Genomic DNA, 26,934 nt, shown 5'->3' with positions numbered 1-26,934 from the left:
GCACCTTATTTAAAGTAAAATAATTTACACCTTGTAAGTGATGAACAATCAAAAAACATATTCAGTTTTCCTCAGCAGAGAATCACAAACTTGGTCTTTTCCTAATTACCTCACTCACTTCAGTACCTCTGTGTAAACTTAAATGTCTGCAGAGTGAATAAGGACCAGACCCCTCCCTACCTCTCCCCCTGCCTCCATATTGCAAGTTCCCTGAGGCTTAACAACTGCATTAATCTTTGCTGTAATCTTTGGGAAGAATTTCAAGTGCTCTTTTGACAAAATAAAGTATGAAATATCTCTACATTAAAGTGCTTGAAAAATAAGATGCAATTAAAGCTCTGGTTGCATGTGGAAAATTTATGTTCCCAAACACTCTACAGGTGGAAATGTTGTGAAGGACTTTTCTTTCCACTACAGGGAAACCACTGCCCATTTCCCCTTCAGAACATTTTCCTGGATTGTCCCACCACACTCTGCCTCTGTTCCCTCCTACACTGCTTTGTGCTGCAAAACCTCCATGAGCCCAATGCCCATTCCCACTCTCTTCTTTAGTTATATACTGGCAGTATAGATTATGGCACAGTGATCTATTCCTATAAATGAATGCACACACTCAAAATATGCTTTAACTCAGTAAACTCACCCACACTGAATCTTACCAGTACCAAACACCCACAATTTAATGAATACACATAATATTTTCAAAGGTGCATATATCAGTAGAAAAAACTAATCCAAAATGAGTATTTGTGCGTCTAACTAGGAAATATATTTGAATATCTATTTTTGTGTTTGACCACAAATCTTTTGAAACACCTTGAAATGACAAACCTAAATTTTCAGCGTGTACTTTTGAAAAGACACACTGTATCACAACCAATGAGTGAAAATCAGTGAGTGAAAGAGGCTTTTGGGGAAAAAAAAAAAAATTGGCTTTTTTTTTTTTGCTTTCCTTTGGGAGAAAAGAGAAAAACATTCCCTTAGAAGGAAGGTTTGATTCTTCCCTCCTTCCTCCACTTAAAACTATTGCGAACCATTAAAACTATTAAAACTAGAGTTCTTAAAACTTAAGACTTTTGCTGAACCATTTCTTATGAGCTTCGAAAACAAATATTTCCACCAGAAGGTGAAAAAGAGAGTTACAAAACTGCCACCAGTTCCAGCAGACGCAGAGAAGGCAGGAAGGAGTTGAAGAAGCCCCACGTGTAGGTGTGAGTGTGTAAACAAGGGGGTGGCTGATGTTTCCCTGCAGAAGCCAGGAAAAGCCAAGTGCTCCAGAGGAACGGTGTGATCACCACACGCTGCCACCCCTTGGTCACGGGATGAAAATGCTCGCACCTCACGGCAACGTGCTGGCAGTCATGCTGCTCACCAGGCAAAAATCCTGGAAAAATCAACCTGCAGTCAACGAACTGTAATGGGAGGGTTTGCTGCACTGACACAAGTATAAATATATTAGCCCAAAATTAAATAAAGCTTTTTATTTTATGGGACAAAATCTGCTGGCTCCCAAAGAGCATTTTCCAAGCTGGGATTACACCCTAAGGACTGCCTTCAGTCAGGCCTTTCCTAAAACAAAAACACATAAATGGGTGGAGAACAGCACATACTCACAGGTTTACAATTTTTTCCCCACCTCCTATGTCTTTAAAACCCCTTGGAAACCAACTTGAGCTGCTCCAGCCCTGGGCTCAGTCTCTGCTTTCTGCACTGGAGCTCCCAGCTCAGAAAGAGAAACAACATGAGCCGAGTACTCCACGTGAAGCACCCCAACCTATGGCACAGTTCACTACTATTAGAGAGATGATTCAGCCTCTTCACACAGTTATTTCTGAATACTCAAAAATACATTTTCTCTGGTAGATTTTTTAGTGTGTGCATCATCACCATGGCTAGTGAAGACTGCAGAAACAGATTTTAAACTGGCAGCAAATATCATAAGTTTGTTTAATTATAGATATAGCCATAAAGTGAAGTGTAGAAAGGGTATCACTTGCAGATCAGTGTCCAATATTCAGTAATCACAAACTATGTGATGAGCTTCTGTGCAAATATAACCCATGATTTTAATAAGGTTTGTAGCTGTTCCTTTTGAAGGAAGTAAGCTGCAATTTTTATTCCTTTCAAAAGGTGAGCTTACAGAATGTCAGCTGGGACTATTTCCATGGAAATATCCATTCCCACTGTCTGCATCTTAATGGCTGGAGAATAACTGAGTTCAGCTCCAAGAACTCACCAAGAAGATTCTAGGAGAATCTTACAGAATTAAGAATAGAAGATTCCTACAGACTTAAGCAGTTGGTTTTGCCAATACACACAGCAGTACAGATCTATAGATAGACTTCTGCTTACAATTCAACTTGTTATAGCTTACAGCAAAGTCAGGGTTTTTGCAGCCCCACAAAGTCCTCTATACATTCAATCCATTCATCTCTTTAGGAGAAAAACAGCCCACTTTTGAAATGCCTGTTTCCTGAAGCTCAGGCCTCAGATTTCTGAGGGTTCTGTCCCTGACACACATTTCTAGGAGGCATTTTCTCCTCCTGTTAGACAAATAATGAACTGAAAATTAACACTTCCAATTACATGCAACAGCAAGTCTGATGTATTTGATTCTCACTTTCTCAGACTCACTCTGTTAACAAAGGGTATTTGAATTACTAAATCCTTAATTTATCCAAGCACAAAACACAGTTTTACTGAGGCCCTTCAAAATGATCTGTATTTATATCTGAATGAAAACCTTCTCTAAAGGTAAATAAGCCTGAATAATCAATTGCAGAACTAATAAAGTATAATATATGGCCAAATGTAATTTTAAGCAAATGCAAAAAGGAAAGAAATATTCAGAATTAAGTTATTGAAAGATTATTCAGAGAATATTCTGTACTTTGGGACTGGCTTTTTTTTATATGCTTAAGTCTCCTATTAAAACCAATAAGAGTTTTGGCTAAGTAATAAACCTGTAAGAATGCAGCATGTGGGTTTTCATATAAAAAAAAGCTATGATGTTTCACTGGAAGATTCAATTTTTAACAGATAACTTAACAATTCATTTTAAAAAGTACTTCTGTGAGTGACTTATAAAACGGATCAATATTCCACATTACAGGAAAGAGTTGAATTTTTTATGCACCTGATTAATGCATTGTTATCATCCCAGTAATTAAAAGGAGCGGCGTTACACACAATCAGCATGATATATCTTACTCAGCACCTCCTGGCAGTTGCCTGCAAAAATTAAACTCATTAATCACTGTGATGCCAAGAAAGAAGCCTGGAAAAGATGAAGAAGCTCTATTTTATGAGAAAACAGTTCTCAAGTCAACATGTAGGAGAAAATCCCTTCCACTGTACAATATGCAAAGCATTTATCTCATCAGTCTGAAAGGTAAACCAATCAAAATTACCCTTTAAAAGGTAACCTCATCAATCTAAAAAAGAGAATTATGCTAACAAAGTTGTATAACCTGCTATACCACCACACTAAACTGAATGAAGAGTTCTCAGAGATGTCTCCTCATCTAAATAAATGTAGTAAAAAGCTAATATTACAACAAGGTAAATATGTTATCTGAATTTTGTTTAGAGCTGTTGCAATAACTTTAATATCAATGATGCCACATAGCCAACTAGGAAGTGCTGTTCTGGAGTGATTCAGACAGAACCTAATTTCTTTATTACTCCTCTTGTAAATAACATGATTGTCTCATCAGATGAACAATTAACATGAACATTTTGCATGACTTAATCCAGGTTTTGTTCTGTAGTTTGGTCTGCTATATGTATTTTCTCATATACCTGCCATGAGTTGAATCACAGTAAAAACTTTAAAATTCTAAAAATCATAGTAAAAAAATTAAAATTCAAAAGAATGCTGTGACCTCTACTTTGCTGTATTTTTATGTTACTAAAACAATGTCCTGAAGTGTGACTCAATGGTGCCTGTAGGTCAGCAGTTGTCATAGAAAATCATTACTGGTTTTGAGTTGAATTTTCTTAGGGAGTTACTCCTTTTAACTCGTTATAGATTTCAAGCAGTATTTTTCCATCAGTAGTACTTCCAGTGGACAGAATGCTTACTTACAATACTGTGACCTTCAAAGGCAGCATCCTGTCTTTCCCTCTGTTTTGTTCTGCAGTGAGGTCTGTGCTGGTGCTTAAAAATACAGCACACATATTTCAGTAGGAAAAGTCATCATCAGTAACCCATAAAATACACACAGTTCTCTCCCTTTTATTAATCACATGACAAAGTTAGGAACAGAACAGTCTCATTCTCAGGTTTGTTATGATATTTCAAAATGTGGGAAGGGAGAAAACCCTTTGTTTCTATATGTTCAAGTCCTAGATTCTCCTAATACATTGATGTCAAAAGATGAAAGACATCGTGAATGCCCCAGTTGTGCAAGACAGAAAACAGAACTCTAATCTTAGGAAAGAGTTTCCAGTGCTGTCTCCCTAAGCCCTTCCCCATGATGAGCAATAGCACGTACTCCTGGCACCCTGCACAATCAGACCACTCTCCTTGGACTTGTCCCATGCTCTTTGCCAGCTCTCTGCCACACTTTCCCCCTTTCCTCAAGGCTCTCAGGCCCAGGGCTGCATTTGCTCATCCGGAGTGAGCCTGACGGCTGCCGCTCTGTCTCTGCTGCTCTCGCACAGACAAGGGCAAGAGGTCACTGTCAGCTCGCCCCGGTACGGGTCCTGGGAGTGTTTGGAGAGCAAACAGCTCCTTCTGACCCGGGACAGAGGGGTTCGGCACCTCGGACAGCTCCTTCTGACCCGGGATAGGAGGGGTTCGGCACCTCGGACAGCTCCTTCTGACCCGGGACAGGAGGGGTTCAGCACTATGGACAGCTCCTCCCCGGGACAGGAGGGGTTCGGAACATTGGACAGCTCCTTCTGACCCGGGACAGGAGGGGTTCGGCACCCCGGACAGCTCCTCCCTGGGACAGGAGGGGTTCAGCACTATGGACAGCTCCTTCTGACCCGGGATAGGAGGGGTTCAGCACCCCGGACAGCTCCTTCTGACCCGGGACAAAGGGGTTCGGCACCCCGGACAGCTCCTCCCTGGTACAGGAGGGGTTCGGAACATCGGACAGCTCCTTCTGACCCGGGACAGGAAGGGTTCGGCACCCGGGACAGCTCCTTCTGACCCGGATAGGAGGGGTTCGGCACCCGGGACAAGAGGAGTTCGGCACCCCGGACAGCTGCCCCCATGCCGTTCCGCTCCCGTTCAGCACCGGGGACACCTCCAGCTGTCCCGCCCTCTCCTGCCGGTGCCTGGCCCCGCAGGTCGGACCCCGCTCCCTGAAACACTCGATTTAAAGACCATTTCCACTGGTTTGTCACGACTTCATCCTCCCGACCTGAACGACCCTCTGCCGGAGACCACCAGCTCAGGTTTCCCAGACTCTGCCAGAAGGGTGCCCCTGTGAACTGCTGAGCCGGTCCAGGGGACTTTCTCGGACAGGTTGCCCCCTTTAGAAACATTAGAAACAATTCACGCAAAGTGTCCACGTGCGTTAAGGAGTCACCCCAAATCCCTGCTTCTGGCCACACTTTTTTACACTTCGTTGCAGAGGACACCAGGCAGGCACAGACAGCAGTGATCCTCAGCAGTGCCCAGCAGTCACTGGGCACCCACACAACTCTGAGGAGATGGGGGAGAGGGGAAAGGGGGGGAAGAAAAGAAAGAAAGAAAGAAAGAAAGAAAGAAAGAAAGAAAGAAAGAAAGAAAGAAAGAAAGAAAGAAAGAAAGAAAGAAAGAAAGAAAGAAAGAAAGAAAGAAAGAAAGAAAGAGAAAGAAAGAGAAAGAAAGAAAGAAAGAAAGAAAGAAAGAAAGAAAGAAAGAAAGAAAGAAAGAAAGAAAGAAAGAAAGAAAGAAGAAGGAAGGAAGGAAGGAAGGAAGGAAGGAAGGAAGGAAGGAAGGAAGGAAGAAAGAAAGAAAGAAAGAAAGAAAGAAAGAAAGAAAGAAAGAAAGAAAGAAAGAAAGAAAGAAAGAAAGAAAGAAAGAAAGAAAGAAAGAAAGAAAGAAAGAAAGAAAGAAAGAAAGAAAGAAAGAAAGAAAGAAAGAAAGAAAGAAAGAAAGAAAGAAAGAAAGAAAGAAAGAAAGAAAGAAAGAAAGAAAGAAAGAAAGAAACTTTCCTTATAGAAGTTAAAGGATATTCTTATTATTATTATTCTGGAGCCTGTCAGCAGAAATCACTCGCACATGCTAAACTGCAGGCTTTCCTCTGCTTCCGGACTCAGCGCTTCTGGTGACCAGAGAAGCGGCTCCAGACATCTGCTGTCTGCAAGTCCAGGAAAACGAAATTAAAACAATGAGGAAAATGTGCCTGAGCCCAGTCCTGGAGGTGGCACTCCGCTGGCTCGCAGCGACACCTAGAGCCCAGCACACGGCCGGGAAGGGCCCCGTGTCCCCAGCCACACCGGGAGAGTGTCATGCGTGGGTGCGGGCACCCGGGGAAGGGGCTCGGTGTCCCCTTGCACTTGGCTAGGGCCAAGGGGCAGCAGTGCCAAGATCGCTGCCGGTAAGCAGGCCACAGGGAAGAGTCAGTTCAAGTCCCTGTCACTGCTGTCCTCCGGGGCTGTCAGCATTCAGTCACCTCGGGGAGAGGTTTAGGTCAATTGGCCCCATCGCTGACAGAAGTGCACTTGCTCTGTGGACCACAAAAGTCTTTACAAAGGGGCGGGACAAGGGACAGGGACTTAAAAGATAAATCGAGGACATTTCCCTGCATACACAACTCTCTCCTCTGAGTGAAGCAGCTCTGCCGTTGTGGTTGAAGCTGTGCCTTGCTTGGGAAGGCTCCCAGAGCCAAAGCTAAACCCTGCTGCAAAGCTAACGCGTCCCACTCGGGCAAGAAATATTTTTAACAGACACAAACATTATTCCCAGCTGCAGCCATTTGCTTCCCCTTGTGTGAGCTTCCACAGAGGCAAAACACACTCAAATCCCTCTGCACACCTAACACCAACCAGGCATGCGGAGCCACATGTTTTGATCTATCACTGGCCCTTGTTCTCTGAGTCTGTTTCCCCTCCTCGCCACCCCGAAAGAACCAGGGGCGATCGACCCACAGTAGTTTAACTCCATCGGACACCGCAGGCAGCCAGCGGCCTGGATTAGTCACTCGTTACTAAGGCGATATGCAGATGCACCCTTTGAAGGAGCGGAAGGTGCGCGGCCGAAGTTTTCGGCTTCCCCGGGGGGACTCGCCCGGGGGCAGCGGGGAAGGGGGACACAGTGACCCAGAAACGGCTGCTCAGGGGTTAAAAAGTTTCCCTGCTGCCAGGTTAGGAGGAGGCTGACAGGAAAAACAGGAGGGAGGGACAAGGTGAAGGCTTCTGCCCCGGGAGAGTGTTAAAGGGTAAAAGGCGGAATAAAAATAAAAAAAAAAAAAAAAAAAAATAAAAAGGGGGGCTGGGACCCTTGTCTCGTAGCTTGGGGGCAGCAGGACGGAGCTGGCACTTGGCATTTCCTAAGGTGCTGACCCCGCGCTCCTCAGCCCCGCTCCACGGGAGCGGAGAGCCGCGCAAGGAGCTCGGTAACGGGGAGAGCTGAGGGGCCAGCGCGGGGACGGGCGAGTCCCGGCTCCGCTCGGCTCCCAGCGGGCTCCGTCCCGTACGATCCCCGGCACTTCAGGGTAAGAAGCGCAGCGCAAAGACCCGCCTGGAAAGAAGAGCGGACAAACGGCAAGAAATCGCTGCCAGCTTAGAGGGGCACACAGCCATCCCGCAGGACAGGGGGCGGAGAGGGGGGGGCACCCAAAACCCAACCCAGCCCCACGCGAACGATACCGGCGCTTACATCCTCCTCCTCGCAGTCACTTCGCGACTGGTACTGGAAGCGGGGCCGGCTGCCTTCCTGTTGCAATGGACGCGGGGTCTTGCCGGCAGCGCCGTCCTCTTCGCTGCTCTGGGCGCCCAGGAGGTGACTCGCTTCGGGGGGAACGGGGAACGAGCGAGAGGTGTTGATCTTCCCGCTGAACCGCTGGTACAGTGAAGCCATGAAGTCAATCCGCGGGAAGCGAGGGAGAGGGAGGGCAAGAGAGCCGCTTCTTTTTTTCTTCCCCTCCTCTCTTCGTTTTTGGCTACAGCATGCTACACGCTGGTGAGGATCAGTCCCACATCAGTGGGAGGGAGAGAGAGGGATCCTGCTCCCCGGTCCTCTGCACCGGCACCCGGAGAGAAGCCGGGGGAGTGATGAGAGGAAGAAGAGAGAAGATAGATAAATAAATAATAAAACGCAATCGAGCCGTAACACCACAGGCCCCGGGAATGCTGCACCATCCAGTGTTGGGAAGGAAAAAAAAGATAGAAGAGAAAAAAAAAAAAAATCAAAACACTCCACGAAGACGTACCCCCGATAATGGCGCCTGAGTAGATCGGCATTAAATGTGCTTTGGGGGTGTGCGTGTGTGTTTGCAAAAGCAGGGAAAAAAAAAAAAAGGGAAGGGGGGCTGGCTCAATCGCTGGCTGTCAGCGGCTCCCCAGGCAGAGGTGGCGGAGCAGTCGCCTCCGAGGTCGCATACCAACAGTGTGCACAAGCGAGAGGCAGAGTGACAGAGTGTGTGAGACGGAGTGGAAGAGGCTGGGAAGCCTCATTCAAAGCACGTTGCTCTTCTTGGGAAGGAGGGCTCTTCTACGATCATCTCCTTTTCGATACCTTCTGGGGTTTTTTTCCTGCCTATTTTTTTTCCCGGGGAAACAACTCAAAAAAGAAAAAAAAAAAAAAAAAAAAGGCAACAGACACCTGATCGCCAGCCGAGAGAGAGAAAAAAGAGGTGGGGAGGGAGAAGGCGAGGCTGGGAGGCGGGACCGGCGGCTGAAGGGGCTCTGGGAGGCCGCTGGGCGCGGAGTGGCTCGGCCCCGAGGAAGGGGCGAGGGGAGGGAGGGCGAAGCCTCCCCACTGCCCTGCCCTGCCCCAGCGAGCACGGCTCAGCCCGGCAAGCGGGCACTGCCCGGTGCCCATCCCTCCGCCCGTCCTCCTTCCCCCCACGGCCGGGGAAAGGAGGGAGAAGAGGGGGGGGTGGGGGTTTTTTGGAGGTGGTCGTTGTCGTCGCTTTTCAATAATCCGGTAAATCGCGTCTCTTACTATTTTTGTATTAATTCATTTTTGCTGCATTAAAACGTGCTTCAGCGCCCCTCAGTGGAAATCCACCCAAAGCTGCTCCCGGCGGCTCCGGCCGGGGATAAACAACGGCGATCCCGGCGCCGGGGATGGAGCCGGGGCTGGGCTGGGGCCGGGGCCGGGGCCGGGGCCGGGGCTGGGGCTGGGGCTGGGGCTGGGGTCAGGGTCAAGGTCGGGGTCAGATCGGGGACCGGGACACACCGGGAGCCCCCGGCACGGCCTTTGCTCGCGGCCGCCGGGCCCCGCTCCCCCAGCCCGGGAGCCACGGGCGCCGCTCCGCGCTCCGGGCGGGGACAGCGGGCACGGCCCGGGCGGGGACAGCGGGCACGGCCCGGGCGGGGACAGCGGGCACGGCCCGGGCGGGGACACCGCGCACGGCCCGGGCGGGGACAGCGGGCACGGCCCGGGCGGGGACAGCGGGCACGGCCCGGGCGGCACCGCGGAGCTGCCAGCCCAGCGCGGCTGCTCCGGACAGAGGGTGACAGTTCCTGTTGCTCCAGCACCAGGCACAGGGGTTTCCATAGCAACAGATGCTTAGGTTAAAAGGAAAGTGGCAGAGTTGCTGTCCCCTCTTCTGCTCTCTGAAATCCTCCCCTTTGACCTCTAAATTTGCCAGAGATATTGTGATCACAACGCACAGAACATGAACTGGTGTTTGTCCATTCCCATTGAGAGACTTGCTGCTGAAGAGCTCACAAACTTTATTATAATTTAACTAGTGGATTTTATGGGCTAAAATTCTGTTTCTAAACACTGTTCTTGCTTAAAGTTTTAGTTGTTAAGATAATACCATCTCTGATATATGTAATTTCATCAGTCTTTAAAAAAACTCATTTCAGTAGATCATGTATAAATGTTCTAGAGTGCAACGATTCCCCCCTCCATGATTTCAGTAACTGCCTGATCAAAAATCTCTTTGCGTCTGAATAGTTTCATCCACTCCTTTTTATTTGTATCTTCAAAGTCAGGCATGAAATGTCTTAACATTTAGATGAAAAGGGAACCTTATCTCATCAGGAGAGAAAACAAAAACAAACGCTCTATCTCCTTCCTGATGGAACTTCAAAGAAGGAATCATTTTGATCTTCACAACTGAGATCCTGACATGTAATTAAAAAACAAGATGAGCACACAATGCTCTGAAACAAAGGTCTAACTTCTAAGTCATAGTGACATCCATCATAACGGAGGTAACTTTCCAGAAGCCACTGGGACCCTTTGTAACTTCTGTTCCAGGCACAAAATGACTACCAAAAATCTGGACACATAGCTCAGCTAAATTCCACCTCGAACTGCATTAATGATATTTGGAATAATCATGGCCATATGATATTTGGAATTGGTGACAAATAGCAATGAAAAAAAAAAAGAAACAAGAGAATAAAATTAAAAGAAATAATACATTTTTAACTACTAAGGAAAAACTAGGACACAAAGGAATAATCAAAGAAAACCACAAAAAGGCAACAAGAAACCACTAGGCAGGAAAAAACAACAAAGATTAAATGCCTGAATTAAAAAGTTTCAAAGAAAGTACAGTAAAAAGAAAACATTCAGCATCACAGCCCAGTTCAAAACCAAAAGAGCCTCTAAGGACCAATTCAAATCCAAATACATTGTGGTTTTAATTCTTAAGAACCAAAATTTCACATAACTGAGTTTGCTTAGTCATGCACACATATATTGGACATGTATGTGTGTACACAATTCCTGGAAAAATTATATTAGGGGAACACAGAATTTGCAATGTCAAATACTTGAAAATCTCAGTAAAAAATAAACAGCCAAATGGTTCTCATCCACCAAAAGATCCTGATCATGTAGCTTTGGGCTGTGATTCATTCACCCAAAAATAAATAATTACAGCTATTTAAAGGCACTTCTGATTCCAGCTCTCCCCTCCATGACAAACCAGGGACAGCAGAAACAATTTAATGCTGTGTTATGGGTATCATGGTGGGTGAAGGATGTTTGCACCAGTTGAGAACTGCAAGACACATTTCTGTCACCCTGTTACAGCCAGAGTGACCTTGTGTGGAAAGGCTGAGGAGGCAGATGGAGGCAAAAATATCTTAAATAACCCCCTGCAACAAGATGCACCAGGACCAGTCTGTCGATGCCATTGCTGAGAGCAGGAGGATTTTTCTGAGTCATAGGGACCAAGATGATTGCATTAGGGACTCTGGAGAGCACTCCAGCCTGCCTGGGCACAAGTTAGCTCAGGATGTCCCTGCAAATGTGTTATGGTAGCCCTGGCTGCCTGCTAGGGAGGGAGCCCAGGGCTCCTGAGGCTTTGCTCAGGGCTGGAAGCACCTCTCCCCTCCACCTGCAAGCCCTGGTTAAGGTGCTGCTCATCTGTGCATGACTGGGAGCCCAGAGTCCTCTACAATGTCCTGGTTCTGTGACCAGATAGTGGCACACAACTGATGGGGCATGGAAAACCTGGAGCCAAAACCAAGAAACACAGGAAACATGGAGACATGGCAGCAAAATGGCACTAAACAAACACCACCTCAGGAGCTGGGCTTGTATTGCAGAAAAGACCTTCCCAGCCCGTGGTAAGATTTGAGGAGAAGTGGTTTTTGTGTTATGAAACATGTATAAAGAGGCAAAGTATTTCGAAAGTACAAACATAAGGTTCTTGTCTTTAAACACACATCCTACACGTAAGGAAAATCCTTTCCCTAAACCCTGCAATGAGATCCCAAGATGAAAATCAAGGCATTTCAAAACAAACAGTGTCCTCAAGCATCTTTCAGTTGTATATTTAATTCAGTATCCAAAGTTTTGAAGGAATGTTTGATTCCTAACTAGTGACACTTCCATCAAAATAAAGTGTTAGTTAAGACATTTTCCCTGCAGCACCAAAGTATGTTTTACTGACATTTTTAAAGCATTCAGAAAAAAATGTCACTTTTTTCTCCCCATGTTGTATAAGTAAACAGTGTCCCCATATTTCAGCACTATTAATGTAACACAATCAAAAGCAGGTCAAACCCAAGCCCTACTGCCTTTAAAACTTTACATTAAATATTTGGTTTCAGACAAATCAGCTCAGAATAACACTGACAAAGAAACAATCTGGCACTATTACTCCTGGACATTTTTTATTTAGATATAACTTCTATCTGTCAGGGAATTCATGCATTGTTATTCATGTTCCATTCTTCTTTCTGACAAAGCAATTTATGAGCTTGCCATCTAAATAATATAGAGTTTGTTGCAGACAGAGCTGAACATGTTTCTAGTTTTCAAGTGGTGATAGGTATTAAGCAGCTGATTAGTGTATTTTTTTCAATAGTTCAAGTACACTTTTTATTATTTGAACTATTACAGTTTCATTTCCCAATGAGCTTGTAAAGGAATTTTAGAATTTCCTGATTATTTTTTTAATATCACTCCTGAAAAGGCCAAGTTTAAGTATTTTCTCTTAAAATGTCTGTATTTATTAATATAGCACCTCTGAGGTTTTTATAATAGCAACTGTCTAGGCACTAGAGATTCAAAGATACAATATTTTAACTCCTATTACTATGGTCAGCCAAGATAAAATCATCCAGCTCATGAATCTCTAATGGCCCCAGGCTTATGCCTCCTATACATCTGCTGCCTGGTGTCAACTGGAAACCCAACCAGACCAAAGGAGGAATTCCCTTTTCTGTGTCAGTCCCTGAGGATGCACTTGATCATTCATTTTGATTTAAAGGGTGTGCACTGTGGCAAGATGTGACAGTAGGGCTGTGGAGGGGCAGTGGATATTGTGGAATTAGTATGCTGAGTGCTCACTTTCTCAGCTCATTATTTGTGCCAGCAGCATCTCAGAGCAAGTGATGTAGCAATGCAGCATTGGACAGTGAGTGAGGACATAGAGATGCATATTTCTCTCTGGAATCACACACGATTCAGAAAAATAATCTTTCAGGCCTAATAATGGTTAAAAAAAAATAAAACAAATTAAAGTCTCCAAATGAACAAGGAAGCTCTCCAGGCTGGATTAAGAGAAACATTGGTAAAATTAGTTTTCTGGGCACCACAAGAATAATTCAGTCTTCCACAAGTGGTGGAATGAAGGCTTTTGTGGGGAATATAAAACACTGATACTCAAGTACTGGGAATAATAGACAATGGTGGCTTCACAGGATACAAGATTTTGGGGAATAAAGAAAGGAGGCTGGAAAAAAAAAGGCTCTTCAGGAGAAGAGATGAGCCCAGAGGGAGCCAAGAAGAAAAAAAATCAAAAGCATATTGAAGAGACATGGACAACAGTGGAGTACCAGGAGGGCTGAGAGAAAAAGGAGATGAAGACAAGTGAGGTCAAAGAGGCAGAGAAGAAATGGACCAAAACTGTCAGAGATGGAAAGCACCAACGTGCCTGGGGAGCAGGGAGCCAGGCTGGGCTGGGACAGGGTTAATTTGGGCTACACAATGGGAGCATTTTCAAAGCCAGGGAGATCAGCTGCTGCAGAGGGCAATTCCAACACCTGGTGGATGAATGTTCTCTCAGGGGTCAGTAAGATAGGTGATTGTAACCACTGAGAGCCCTGATACCCACCAAGGCCTAATTAAATGAAATCATAAGCATGTAGCTGAAAATCAGCAGGTTCTTCCCCATAGTGTGAGCAGGACTGTGTCCAAAGGAAATGGGTGAAAGTCTTAATGCTGAGGGCACGTAAAAATAGCCTGTATGAGGCATTAGAAAATGTGCTGTAAGGCATAATCCTGCCAACTGGCAAAACTATAGATCACATGACCAAGAAGGTCTTTTCCTTATGGTTTTTATGATTTTTTATGGTTTTGCAGTTGGTGCAGAGGTGATGAAAGGCAGAAAAAAAAAAAAAAAAGCAACATAGAAGAGAAAAGTCTGGTTGTGCAAGTCCGGTGCTAAAAAAGGTTATGCAAAGCCTAAGGAAAAGAAAATACTGATGTACATGTGTTTGTACAGCTGCACACCACATCAGGGTCCTGGCTTAACCCCGTAGCTGGTACTGACATCCATACCAACAGAAATTTGTACTGCAGACTGTCTTTCTTGTCTTAATTAACATTCTGTCTTTGGGAGCTTTATTTGAGAGAAGTTAGGATGAGATCCCAATTCTGTGTCTTCAAGAGAAGCCAGGAAATGGAGCATTACAGATAAATACATCTTTCCTTGGATGCCACAAGCTGCTGGCATCCAAGTGAGACTTGGCCAACATTACTGAGCTGATCTCCACCATGCACATTCCTCTCTGCTGTGTAACCTGCCAGGGTTGGGTACTCAAGTCAGATGTGCCATGACAGAAACCAGGTTGCCTGATTAATCTGATCTCTCAGGAGTGTTTTCAGAAAGAAAAGGGAACATATTTGTCTTCAGAAAGGCAAAGTAGACTGCTGCAGGTCTATCAGAAATGCAGAAGCATCCCTCTGTCACCTCAGACAGACTGACTCAAGGCAAGAGGAACACTCAGCCCTATATGTGAAAGGTTCCTGCTCCATTTGTGTGCATGAGCCACATCTGCACATCCTTAATTGCCCAAGTTGGGAGAAGCTGATGCAATTCCTGCCTAATTCACCACTGTAAAATTGGCAGCACGCAGAAGCAAAATACCTTGGAGAAATTCTGAATTTCCACTTCCCAAAAAGCACTTGTGCATGAAGAATCTTGGAGGAGCAGAAGGAATTTAATGAGTTAGCATTTCAAATGCATGCCACAGGATTCAAAGGGAGCAGACAAGACAAAATAATTTAATTTGAAGACCTTTTTTTCTAATACAAAGATTTTCTTTAAACAGATCTGACTACTCAGATGAACTGTCACTAAATTCACAGGGTTTTGGTTTGTTTTGTGGCTTGGAAGAGAACTAAAACCTAGATTTACTAAAAGACTCAGGGGATTTAATGACACAATTTTAGGTTTTGGAACCCCCCAAATGAAAGGAAACCCTAGAGAGAAATATGTATATGCAAGGAAAAAAGTATGTTTAGAGAAGTGGACATCTCAAAAAGGCTACTTTAGGCTAACCAAATATCCTCCCACTCCTTTGTTCTCCTTCTGGCCCTGCCAGACATATGTTTCTTCCTCCAGTTTGGCACAGATTCAGCATATTCAAATGTTCTTCTCTTGCAACACTTAGAGAAAAAGGAGCAATGATGGAGGTTTGTAAAACCCCTCCCTGTGAGGGAGGATGTTGGATATTTTCAGGAGTAAATACCAGATCAGGTAAATTTGAAGGCTGTAGGTACAATTCATCCCAGTTTCTGCCTCCCAGCAGGATTACAGACAGGTGAGGAGCTGTTGTGGGATGTCCTCATGGGCAGTTCTGAATGCACAGAATTGCCACTGGGGCACTTCAGGAACTTTTCAGGTTGAACAGAAAAGCATTTGATGAGCTCCAGTCATCTTGAGCAAAGTGGGCTGTGAGCAGGGATTTTATAGGGCACAGCTCTAGATTAACTGCCAGAAGTCCCCTGAAATCACCTCAAAGTAAATAATGTCATTTTGGATTTGGGACTAATTTAAATTGGTTGATATTTGTGCTTCTCCACTCTCAGTGCAGGTGCATGTTCTTTCCTGCCTATTTGCCTTCATAAATTGATTAAGGAATAAAGCTTACAGGCTTGCTCATCGTTTTCTCAGTACAAATTACACAGTTTGTCCAATTCACCTGTCTCAGTAACATAAAGTCAAAAATGGCTGAGGTTCATGGAAGTTATTTTAAAGGTCTGTAAATGTTTCTGGTCAAGTGCCATTATGTAGCAACAAATATGCAGAATTATATATGGCTATCAAACAGTGCATTCATTTTTTAAAAGGTGGGAGACACAAGGACAAGAATTGAATACTGATTGGAGATTAATAAATCACAACTTTACCAGTTTAAAAAAAGTTTATGACCAAAGATGTTTAGGATCAATAAATAAGGCAGCCAATGACAGGTTTTCATTTTCAACATCTCTTAGGACGTACCTGGATTAAACTCACAAACATATGTGCTTCTTTTTAATTTTACTGCACTCTTTCAACATATGCCAGAGGCACTAAACTTTGCAAGGGTATTCAGCAACGTGAGGTACTGGAATACACACTGGAATTATCAAAATCACATCAGTGATGACATAATCAATATGAACTGCTGCTTTGGAAAATTCCAGTGGATAGTCACATGAACCTTGATGTATTCACTACATGTACCTAAATTTAGGGGCATTTTATTTCTAGTTTCTAGTTAAACTGACAGAGATCTTATTGGCTTGTTAAGTAATATCTTCAAAATACAAATAAACCAAAAGCTTTGTGAAACAAGCCAGGCACACACCTAGTCACTCCTGACTTAGAGCTAGATCTAGAGATAGATCTATATTATTTTCATATGCCAAGGACTCATAAAAGCATGTCAAGTGAACTGAAGAAAGTATGAAAACTAACTTTAGAGATGTTCAATAATTTCACCACACAGACAAAAGCAATTCAGGACTCCATTAAGTGAGAAAATAGAAGCTGCTTCATCGTGATCTGAATAAGAGTGTGACAAAGGCAATCCTGGAAAATTCTGAATGCAACTGATAATTTCAAACCTCTGGAAAAGGTTTGTTCTTCCAGAGAAAAATAATCGAATTCCTTCCAAGAACACAGCAGCATTCAGATCCTCCTGTTCCTCTCAACAAAAGCAGGCAAGCAGCAAGCAGACAGCTAAAAATGTGACAAGAGGGTCCAAAGCCCAGCTGTTGAGTCCGTCACAGTTTCTGCAACGCAGCTTCAGCAGCACAACCAGAGCTGCCTTTTGTAAAAGGACCAACACTGAATCCAATTGTTGAAAAAATGAGGCCACCATGTCTTAAAGAAGGAACTTCTAATGAAACATCACTTGATACACTGGCTGATGCCAGCCCTCCAGGAACCTTATTGGCCTTATTGGCCATTGGGCAGATGGAACCAGCATCGCCATTTATCTGGAATTTACGGTTTTTAAATCACTAAATTGTTTCTCAATGCTACATCTTCAATGAGTTCATGTAAACCACCACAATGTAACCTTCTTCAGCTTCATGAAGCCAAGAGAATTTTACCATTTTTCTGTGGGAATTGTTTATTTTAGCCATTACTCACCAATTTAAATATGTCTTTGCCTATCCAGTAACTTGGCAAAACAGAATGCGCTGCTGATTCTGGGGGTGATCATTTTAGTGAAAATTTCCTTTACTGAGAAAAGAATACCCCCATTCAAAGGTGTCTGTCCTTCTGTTGGTGCTGCTTGGTATTTTTGGAAGTGGATGATGCTTCAAAAGCAATGAGCATGGCCCAGTTGTGTCACCCAGAAACATATGGGTCCTTGAAGATGGAGCACACGTGCTGCCGACACTCGCGGCACATTATGACAAATGCAGGCAACAACCTGTCAGGGGTGGAAACATTTGCTGGATAAGAGAGATGACATAACCAGAAAGTAGGACAGTCACCCCAAAATGGGACAAAACTGTGTTTTGGCTAGAACAGGACATGCAGGAATTTAAATGACCTGGGATTTTCCTACAAAAATCATCTGGCGTATCTTGAAATGCACAGCGCTTTCTTTGTGTTAAAGGATTTGCAAGAAAGTTTTGGAAACTGGCTTGTATCAGGGCTCAAGTCCTATAAGGAGCATTTGAGGCAGCTGAGGTTGTTCATCCTGGATGAAAGGAGGCTCAGGAGAGATCCTATTGCTTTCTACAGGTCCCTTGGAGCAGGTTGTAGCCAGTGGGAGATTGGTCTCTTTTCCAAGAGACAGGATGACAGGAAACAGGCTCAAGCTGATCAAGGAAGATTTAGACTGGATATTACAAAAGATTTCCTCATGGAAAAGGATGTCTAGCACTTGACCATGCTGTCCAGGGCAGTGGGGGAGTCTCTGCCTGAAGGTGTTTAATAGGTGTGTAGATGTGGCACTTGGAACACAGTTTAAAGATGGGTCAGCAGTCAGGATCGATGATCTTTTCCAAACTAAACAATTCTATGATTACCTGATGCTATGGACAAGGAAAGGAAACACCTGAAAGGAGTCAAATCTTTGGAATTTCCCAGTCTCTTAAACCTGAAATATTGTTGCTTTCAGAACACTCATGGAGGCCTATTTCTAAATAGGTACAGTGGCAATTATTTCATCTTTGGCCTGCTTTTGCCAGGGACTGCAGAGGAGCACTGCTTTATCTGGGATGTTCCTGTGCACTGAGCTCCTGATCCAGGCATGAGGGGCTCCCTGTGACTGCAGCCACGTTTCTCTTCACAGAGAAAAGCAAGGCACGACTTCCCAAGAATATTTCTGGGTTTCACATTCTCTGAACCTCAGAGAAAGGAAAAACAGAAATATTCTTGAGAAGTCGTGCCTTGCTTTTCTCTGTGAAGAGAAACGTGGCTACACATGATCACGACTGAACCTTGACTGGGATTCTCATGCTGAGCTCAGCTCCCCTCTCCACCACATGCAATTCTCTAGCCAGGCCACCTAGTTTAGGAGGCAGCAGAAGCTGCCTGCCCTGCCACCTTGCAAGCCCCACACGTGCCCCAAAATGTCACAAAATAGGTTTGTGGGTCAGCTGCAGTGTAGCTGCCTGCATATCCCAGCTTAGTGCCATGGTGGGAGAGGCCTGAGTGCACCTTTCTGCTTATTTTAGGAGCAGCCTAAGGCAAGTTTACAAAGTAATCTCTCTCTCTTTTGCTACCAGTAGTGCTTTTCTATATGAAAAAAAATACAATAAAAACGATCACACTGTGATTTCTAAGCTGACAGCAGGCCTTTAAGATCAGAGCACAGACTTTAAATTAAATGTATTCCATCACACAAAGTTTTTGTCTATTATATAGCTCATATTAGAAAATAGCTGTCATTTCTTTATCAGATCCCTTTGGAAACTCACTGCTGTTGGACCCTGCCCTCTACTGACATGCTTCTCTTCTGAACACAATGCAATCTCTTATATAGATGGCAACCTGGATGGCACATTTAAAATGAGTCTTTTTTCAAAAGAAAGGTTAAAAAAAAAAAGACAAGAGGACAAAGTTTACAATTCTAGTGATGTCTATTTTCTATGTCAAATAACTGAGAGAGGGCAAAAAAGAAAAAAATAAATTTAAATTAAATATTAATAGTAATCTGAAGAAAATTCATTTGGATCAATACATTTTACAAATTAGAGTCTGGACTGCCTTCTACCCTCCAGAAATAAAACTGAATTTTTTATCATGTTTTCCAAGCCTGTTCTCTGAGTTTGATCCAGAAAGGACACCAGACATGGTAGAAGTTTCAGTGGTAAACAAGCAGCTGTGCCATTCTGCTAACCCACAGCATTAGCACAGGGCACAAAGCACCTCTGGAGGTGAGGGAGCACTTCCACTCCCCCACCCTGTGCACTGTGTCCTGTACACATTGTTTTAAGTGACAAGAGAGTATCTGTGATATCTGTTTTCACTTAAAGCCCTTAGAGCCGAGACAATACCCATTAAGGCTTACAGTAAATTTCTGAGATGAAATTTCTCATCAGTGTTTTAGGGCTGAGACCAGTGGAGCTGAAGGATTTGCTCATGTAGGTCTGCCCTGGGGGCAGGAGGGTGCACAGGCTTTTTGTCCTTTGGCCTTTTGTTTTACAGGGTAATGACTCTTGTTACTGGGAAGGCTCAGCAGGATTAGAAGGAGATGAAACATCAGGAGAGGTGCCACTTGCTAATTTTGGAAGCAACAAGGCCCCAGACCAGGGCTGTTCATCTGATCTGGTGCCCAGCTGCTTGTTTAAAATAGGCAGCTAATGGAAAAAGAGCTAAACCCCACGGACAGCAACAATTCCTTAAGAAATGGCATTCATTCTTCCTAAGCCATTGCCACAGATGTCACTGGGGTTGGTATGTGTGCTCAAGAAATTGTGTTTCCTATGCCACAGTTGTTCCATGTTTGCACCACAGTCTGGAGGAAAACCCCTAGGTGCTGGCTTCTCTTTCTGTAGGTTCTCAGGTTATTTATTCTAGCCAAAAGCCAGAGTTACTGCGGGCACAGAGAACACTTTTTGCCCTCCATAAAATCATTTGACAATCCAAGGAAACCTTCCCTGAGACTGCTGTTCAGATCCCAGTGTGATTAATTGTTTTTAGTGGGTACTTCACCTGAGTAAGGACTGTAAGGACTGACAACACCTGAGTACTGAAATTATCCATAAGCCTAGAAATAAACATTTGGGGAAAAAAAACCAACTGTAAACACAGATCAGCATCACCACTTGAGGGTGCTGCAGTAGTTCTTAAATACCAACTCGAGGATGTGCTGCCAAGCAGGTACTGTACACAGAGCCACGCCACAATAATTCACCTAATTACCTCCTCGGAGGCACTCAGAGCATTTGCAGCTAAATTAGCACAAAATACTGCTGAACAGGAGAGCCTCTTCTGAAACAGAGGTTTAAAATCCTAAAAACCTTCCTAACTAACTGCAGTGATAAAACAGGATTCTCTTTCAAAAGAGCCGAGAAAAGGAAAAATTTAGTCAGATGTAAGAGGACCCTCAATTACACGAGCACATGCACTTCCAGCTTCAAGAAATTCATTACAAGTATAAATTCTCAGCTCTGCACACACATTTCCTTTGACTGTAATACAAGTGAATATTTTTCAAGGCATATCAAATTGATTTTGCTATAAACTATTACGGGATTATAGCCTCTTTGAATAGGCTTCACTACAGGAAACACGCAGCACTGGGCTCTGTGGGAAATATATTGAATAGTCAGTAAAACACAAAGCAATATCAAAATACAGTAGAAACTGTTCCAAAAAAGCCACAACAACCTAAATGAAGAGCCTGTGTCAAACATAATCTAGGATTCTCCTATTATGTAGAAACTCCTTTCTATAATAAAAAAAAAAAAAAGTTATTTGCTTGTGAGGATATAAAACATGAAAAAAAAGATAAATTATGATAATGATGTATCTTTTGAAATGTATGAAATCATTTTGTATGTGAAAGGATAGTGACTGAAATGAGATCTCATTTGCAAAGTTTGTCCAATTCCAGTTTTTTAATCTGACTCTTCTCAGGTACTCAAGAGAGCTGGTCAATAACTATTCCATGATACTCTTGGGAAATGCTGACCCGTCCAAGTTAAAACTGATGGTGGTAAGACAGTTTTAAAGAAAATTCCCTGTTCAAAGACATTGGTGGAGGGGGATTTATTGCTTAAGGTTAGAAGATATAAATCATATAAATCAGCCACTTTCATCCTGAATATAACAGCAATTTATATCCCAAAATAAAGTGATTTTGAATTTTGGATGAAGAATTAAAAAAAAAGAGAGAAAAAGAAATAATTTAAGTTGAACCAAACTAATTTGACTCCTTGGCTTGGCATGGAGCAGACAAATTGCAAGACTTATTACCATCCCAGCTCAGAGCAGCAAAGTTTTTGAAGCCTTGAAGCCTTAGTTTCTCTCAGCTCTGACCTCCTTGCCCACTAGATGTTCTGAAACTTTCTTTCTGAAACTATTGGAAAAGATGATGATTACCTGGACCTTGACCTCGAAGTCAAAGTATTGCAGTCAGCTGGAAGAATAAGAGTGCCCTGGTGCAGGGCTGAGCACAACCTGCACACAGGTAAGCACTCTCAGGACCCAGGACATTCCTCTGGCTGCCCTGGGTGATTCAAGACCCTGGCAGGGGTCTCAGAGACCTTGGCATGGGATCAAAACCACCTGTGTCTTCATTTTAACCCATGGAAACAATTACCAACTTTGTGTGAAGAGTTACAAGCCACAAGGGTTTGAATGGAATGATAGTGAATTTATCACAGGGGGAAAAAGTAGAATTTTGGGGATTCAGAATGGGGGTTCAAGAGGCAAGATGGAGGGATCTGGGTGTGTCCTGTCCTTCTTCTCCTTCTTCTTGTCCCCCATCTTCTGCTGTGATGGTGACACTTCTGGATTGGTTTAGAGTAGAGACAGACGGTCTAACATGGGTGATAGGTATTGGAAAATTATTGTAAATAAAGTTCAGGTAGGTTTTAGTATAAAAAGCCAACACCACCCCAAGGGCAGGGACTGTGCCACAACCCGACCTGCTGGACAGACCTGAGCAGGTCAGAGAAAGAATGTATGAGCTAAGAGAAAATAAACAGCCTTGAAAAGCAGAACTGAGGAATCTCAACTTCTTCTCTGGTGGCGGGGCTGAGACAAAAAGACTTTTAATACCTCGGGAGCCATTCCAACAATTCAGAACCCAAGAAAGCACCAGGAATAGTTCTTTGCAGTGACAGGGAAAGAGGGTCCCCCTCTTTCCACGTCCTCTCCCTCAGGGCACGGCTCAACAGCTGCTGCTGCTGAGGTGGATGCCACCCATTATCCACAGCTTGCATTGCCCAGGGCTCTGCTCTCAGAAATAAGGAACTGCTCCAAGTTTTGAAAAAGATTGATTTCAACCTGATGAACATCTTTCTGCAGTGTGTGCACTGCCCAGTGAATACTTGAGCTTCTCCTTCCCAGCTAAAGAGGACAGAGGGAAAGCAAGGAGATGAGGGTGACTGTGTGAAGGTGTGAAGAGCCAGAAATTCATTCTGCAAACTGTGCTTCTTCTCTGGCCTTAGCACTCCAATAGCCTAGAGCCATTTGGCCCCTAGATTGCAATACTCAGCAACAGAAAAAGAGAGAATAATCTACTATAGGCACTTTACAGAGACAGGAGTAATCTTTGAGGCTATGTAGCAAGACATTGTTTTATTAAAGCATCTGAAGCTAGAGCCAATATGTCAATATTCTCTGTCTTTGTAAAAAGTGTGTCAGAAATAGGCAGACAATCTTGACACTATGTGGGTTTTCCTACAGCCTATTCATTTCTACATTGCATTGTTCAACCAGTTATTTTTAAATTTTCATTATTTTGCAGACAGTGCCCTGATTATTCCATTGAGAATGGTATCCTTTTAAATACCTTTACAAATGCCTTTACACATGATTAACATTAACCTGAGACCTACTGCTTCCCTATGCCAAGGTCACAAATACCAGATGAGTATTCCCAGTGAGGAAAATAAAAGATATGTACAATTTTTACAAGTTAAAGGACTGCTGTGAGGACTTTTATTGAAAGACAAAAATAGGAAAGGAAGGTAGAAAACCATCTTGGCCTCATTTAAAATGTAATTCCATCTCACACAGGTGAGAGCTCCAGCTTGGCCTTCTCCTGCAGGAAGTGTCAGCAAACAGGCCAGAGTGATTTGGCTGTTGGATGCACAGACACGAACTCGTGATTATTGAAATGCATCTTTACTGCATAGGAAATTGTGCCTCCAACAACTTTGACCAAAGCATTTATCTCCTATCAACTGCAGTCAGACCAGGATTACATTTTGGGCAAGCCTCTCTGATTGTTTCACCTCCCCAGGAATAAAATGAGTGCAGAACAACCTCCACCTACCCCAGAGGGGGCTGTGAAGATTAATGGCAGGAAAGCACCTGGATCCCAAGGACAGACATTTGCCCTAGTTATGTCTGTCTATGAAAAATGATCAGAACTCCCTTGTTTCTCTGAAAATGGTCATGGTTACTTTAAAAGACATATTCAAGCTGTGAGTTATGACCAGAATAGTTGAAACTATTAGCAAGAAACATGTAACTCTGTAAATGTATTTCACTGGGAAAAGGTCAGCATTAGAGATAGGAGACAGCCTTTCACATTAGAATAACTCATATCACCCTCTCTTCATCAGTCATGTATTTCCATAACTGCTTTCTTTCAGTCATTTCATTTAACTAAAAGGATTTATGCTTTGTGCCAAACAGCACTGTGGAAAAGGCACATTTATTGGGTCTGCATTGCAAAATCTTTTCTAAGTGTTAGGAGCCCTCAGCTTTTTCAATAAATAATTTTATTATTTATTACACAATAAACACTCCTACTTTAATTTTGTTCAGTTTAATTACACCAGTAACATGCTAGGTCACATTTCTATTTTTCCTCCTGTAACTAACTGGTACCACAGCAGACTCCTGTGAACACTCATTACAGATGAGGAGCACTGACACTCACATTAGACCACTTTGGTTTCCTACACACAAAATGGTTTTAAAACATTGAAGTCTTTGGGCTGAAATATTTCATTCAAAGGAGCATGGGGCTGTTTTGTGTCAACACACCCAGGAGGTACAGACAGCTGTGCAAACACTGAATTATGGCACAGTGCAAAACTCCCCAAACTTCTCCACAGAAGTGTTTCAAAACTTCTGTCCTCCTACAAGGAGATCATGAGCTCTGTATTTTGTGCATGGCAGGGTTAGGATCTACCATCCTTTTAATCATTGGTGTGCAGCATGCAGAGAAAGGGGACAACAAAGTGATTTCATTATTCCTGCTCCACATTCTTCCTTCATGGATTCACTGATGAGCAGGAATACTGCTGCTGTTGAGATAATTAGCACAGGCAGTTAATAGGAGATTGTTAATGTTTCACTGAAACACAAATAGCAAAGGATAAATAATTCCTCCCTTAAGATCCAAACCAGAAAGAATAATTAACAGCTGGAGGGGAGGGAAAGCAAGAAGCTAGAACACACTCCAGAATTCCCATCTGCTACCCAATTTTTGCAGGAAAACGTGAGTGTTTGTGCATTATATCATTTATTCAAACATCTATCCCACATCAGCAAATCACCTGCACAACTCCCCACTGAGTTCAGTGATAGCAGAATTGTACCTGAAATTGAAAATACTTATCCTTGGAAATGGGAGATCCTAATAAAGTGATAATTTGGTCAACTTCTTTAAGAAATGTTGTTCAGTCTGTGTGGTCACCAATTGTTGCAGTGTTGTGAAGGTCCCCAGGACGAGGTCAGAGATAAAAATTTACTCCAAGTTCTTAGAAGGCTGATTATTAAATTATCTCATTTTATATCTTTTATTTTTTAAATTTTAATTTTTTTATTTATTTTTAATTTTTATTTTAAATTTATTTTTATTTTATTTTTATATTAGCTTTAAAATTTTTTTATATTTTTAAAATGTTTTAATTTTTTTATTTTATTTTTTCATTTCATTTTATTTTATTTTATGAAAATGATATACTAAAACTATACTAAAGAAAGAGAAAGGAGACATCAGAAGGCTGGACAAGAAAGAATGATAAAAACCCATGATTGACCAGAGTCCTGATACAGCTGGACTGGGATTGGCCATTAATTAAAAACAAATCACATGCTGGGTAAACAATTCTCCAAATCACATTCCAGAGGAGCAAAACAGGGAGAAGCTGAGGTTTCTCATCTTCCCAGGAGAAGAAATCCTGGCAAAGGGATTTTTCATAAAATATCACAATGACAAGTCTGCATGGAAATCTTTGCAAGATCAGGGCTACAGCTTTATAGAATGGTCACCCCATAACCCTGTGAAGACCTTGGCCTGTGAAGGGTTATAACCCTTCTTTCACTCCTTGCTTTCTCCAGCTCTGTCATTCTTTCCTGTTAAGAAAAAAGCTTCACCACTTCTCAGTATTTCATAAGTTCTTTTGCTCCTTGGGGAAAGTGAGAAACATACCAAGCAGAATTAAGACTTAGTAACCCTGTGTTTTAATTCAGGACCCCTAGAAAAAACAGCTGTAACTAACTCATCCTGCATTTCACTCTACCTCAGGTAGTGCCCTACCACATTTTCCTCTAGAAGACTTTTTTTTTTTTCTTCAGAGGGATTTTCCCCATAATCCTCTTCCTAGGCCACAGACAGCTCTTCCCTAGCTTATCACCACACCACATTTTTGCTTCCTAAGCCTCATCACCATTTGTACTCCTTTTTGGGACAAACCCTTCTCCTAAGCACAGCCCTGGCCAGACACTCTGCCAGACTGTCAGTGCCTAAGTCTATGTCACTCTTGCTCCCTCTGAGCTGAAATACAAAGAGAGAAAGCCACCCACTGTACTGGGACAAGCCACCACTAAACCTTTTTGCTCTTGAAAGGAGATGGTCTACACTAGAATATCCATTTTATAAAAACAATTTCAAGGTTGAGCTTTTCAGGTATTTGGAGTATGTGGTTGCCTGATTCCCATTATGCAATGATGGTGCTATATATAAAAAAAAATACTTCCCATCAGAGTCTGCCATTTATGCAGCCCTTCCAGAGCTCTGCCAAGCCTCAGGGCATAGCAGAGGAAGGCACTTGTACTTGCCCCTTACAGCAATTTTCATTTGCTGTGTATCAGTAAAAGTTCCCTTCTTTCTCCTGGGGCCTCTGCCTCTTTAGGCAGCAGGTGAGCAAGTTTTGTAGCTGACAGCAGGCAACACCCCTCTGTCACTTCCCTTGTACAAGGAGAACCACAGAGCAAGGACAAGAGCTGTTCTTGCTTCCATCCTGTGTTCACACAGCATGGCCAGAGGGCTCTGCAGTGCAGGGCAGCACACCTTGGGAAGGCAGGAGTACAGAAGCAGTGTTTCCATGCCCAGACACTTTCCTGTTTCTGGGATTACTGATGGGCTGAGGAAGGGACTAAAGAATCACATCTATTTCTTAAAATCATCAGACTAAATCAGTGAGATGTTTTCTGTCTGCAGCAATGAGGACAGGCAGTTCTAGAGGAAAAGAAGGTTTAGTAAAAAACAGAATGGTAATACTTCATGTGCTATGACAACATTTGTTTATCTAGATCTAAAAGAATTCACAGATCTGCTTCTCCATGAGTCTCAGTGCCCTAACATCATTAACTACTCAATAGAATTTCAACAGCTTTAAAGTCATCAGGCTCACAGAAACCCAGGCAGCAAACCACTTTGAGCTATCACTTGCTTCAGTGCAGGTAGAAGAAGTCTTCTCTGCCTCTTGCA

General features: G+C 43.2%; 1 protein-coding gene across 2 annotated transcripts in view; it reads right to left on the bottom strand.

Annotated features, from left to right (window-relative positions):
• The window catches only part of DPP6 (dipeptidyl peptidase like 6), a 492,894-nt gene that overhangs the window by 400,492 nt on the left and 65,468 nt on the right, over window positions 1-26,934 (bottom strand). The window contains exon 1 of one of the 2 annotated variants that reach the window (XM_059839508.1): window positions 7,817-8,087. The exons of the other annotated variant lie outside the window; for it this stretch is intronic. Coding sequence (XP_059695491.1) covers window positions 7,817-8,017 — 201 coding nt within the window. The 5' untranslated portion in view covers window positions 8,018-8,087. Of the gene's footprint in view, window positions 1-7,816; window positions 8,088-26,934 lie in introns of those variants that run through there. 2 annotated transcript variants of the gene reach the window in all.

This window comes from Haemorhous mexicanus, chromosome 1, assembly GCF_027477595.1.
Source record: "Haemorhous mexicanus isolate bHaeMex1 chromosome 1, bHaeMex1.pri, whole genome shotgun sequence".
NCBI lineage: Eukaryota > Metazoa > Chordata > Aves > Passeriformes > Fringillidae > Haemorhous > Haemorhous mexicanus.
Note: the sequence above shows the minus strand (reverse complement) of the source record. Positions and strands in the feature narration are given on the sequence as shown.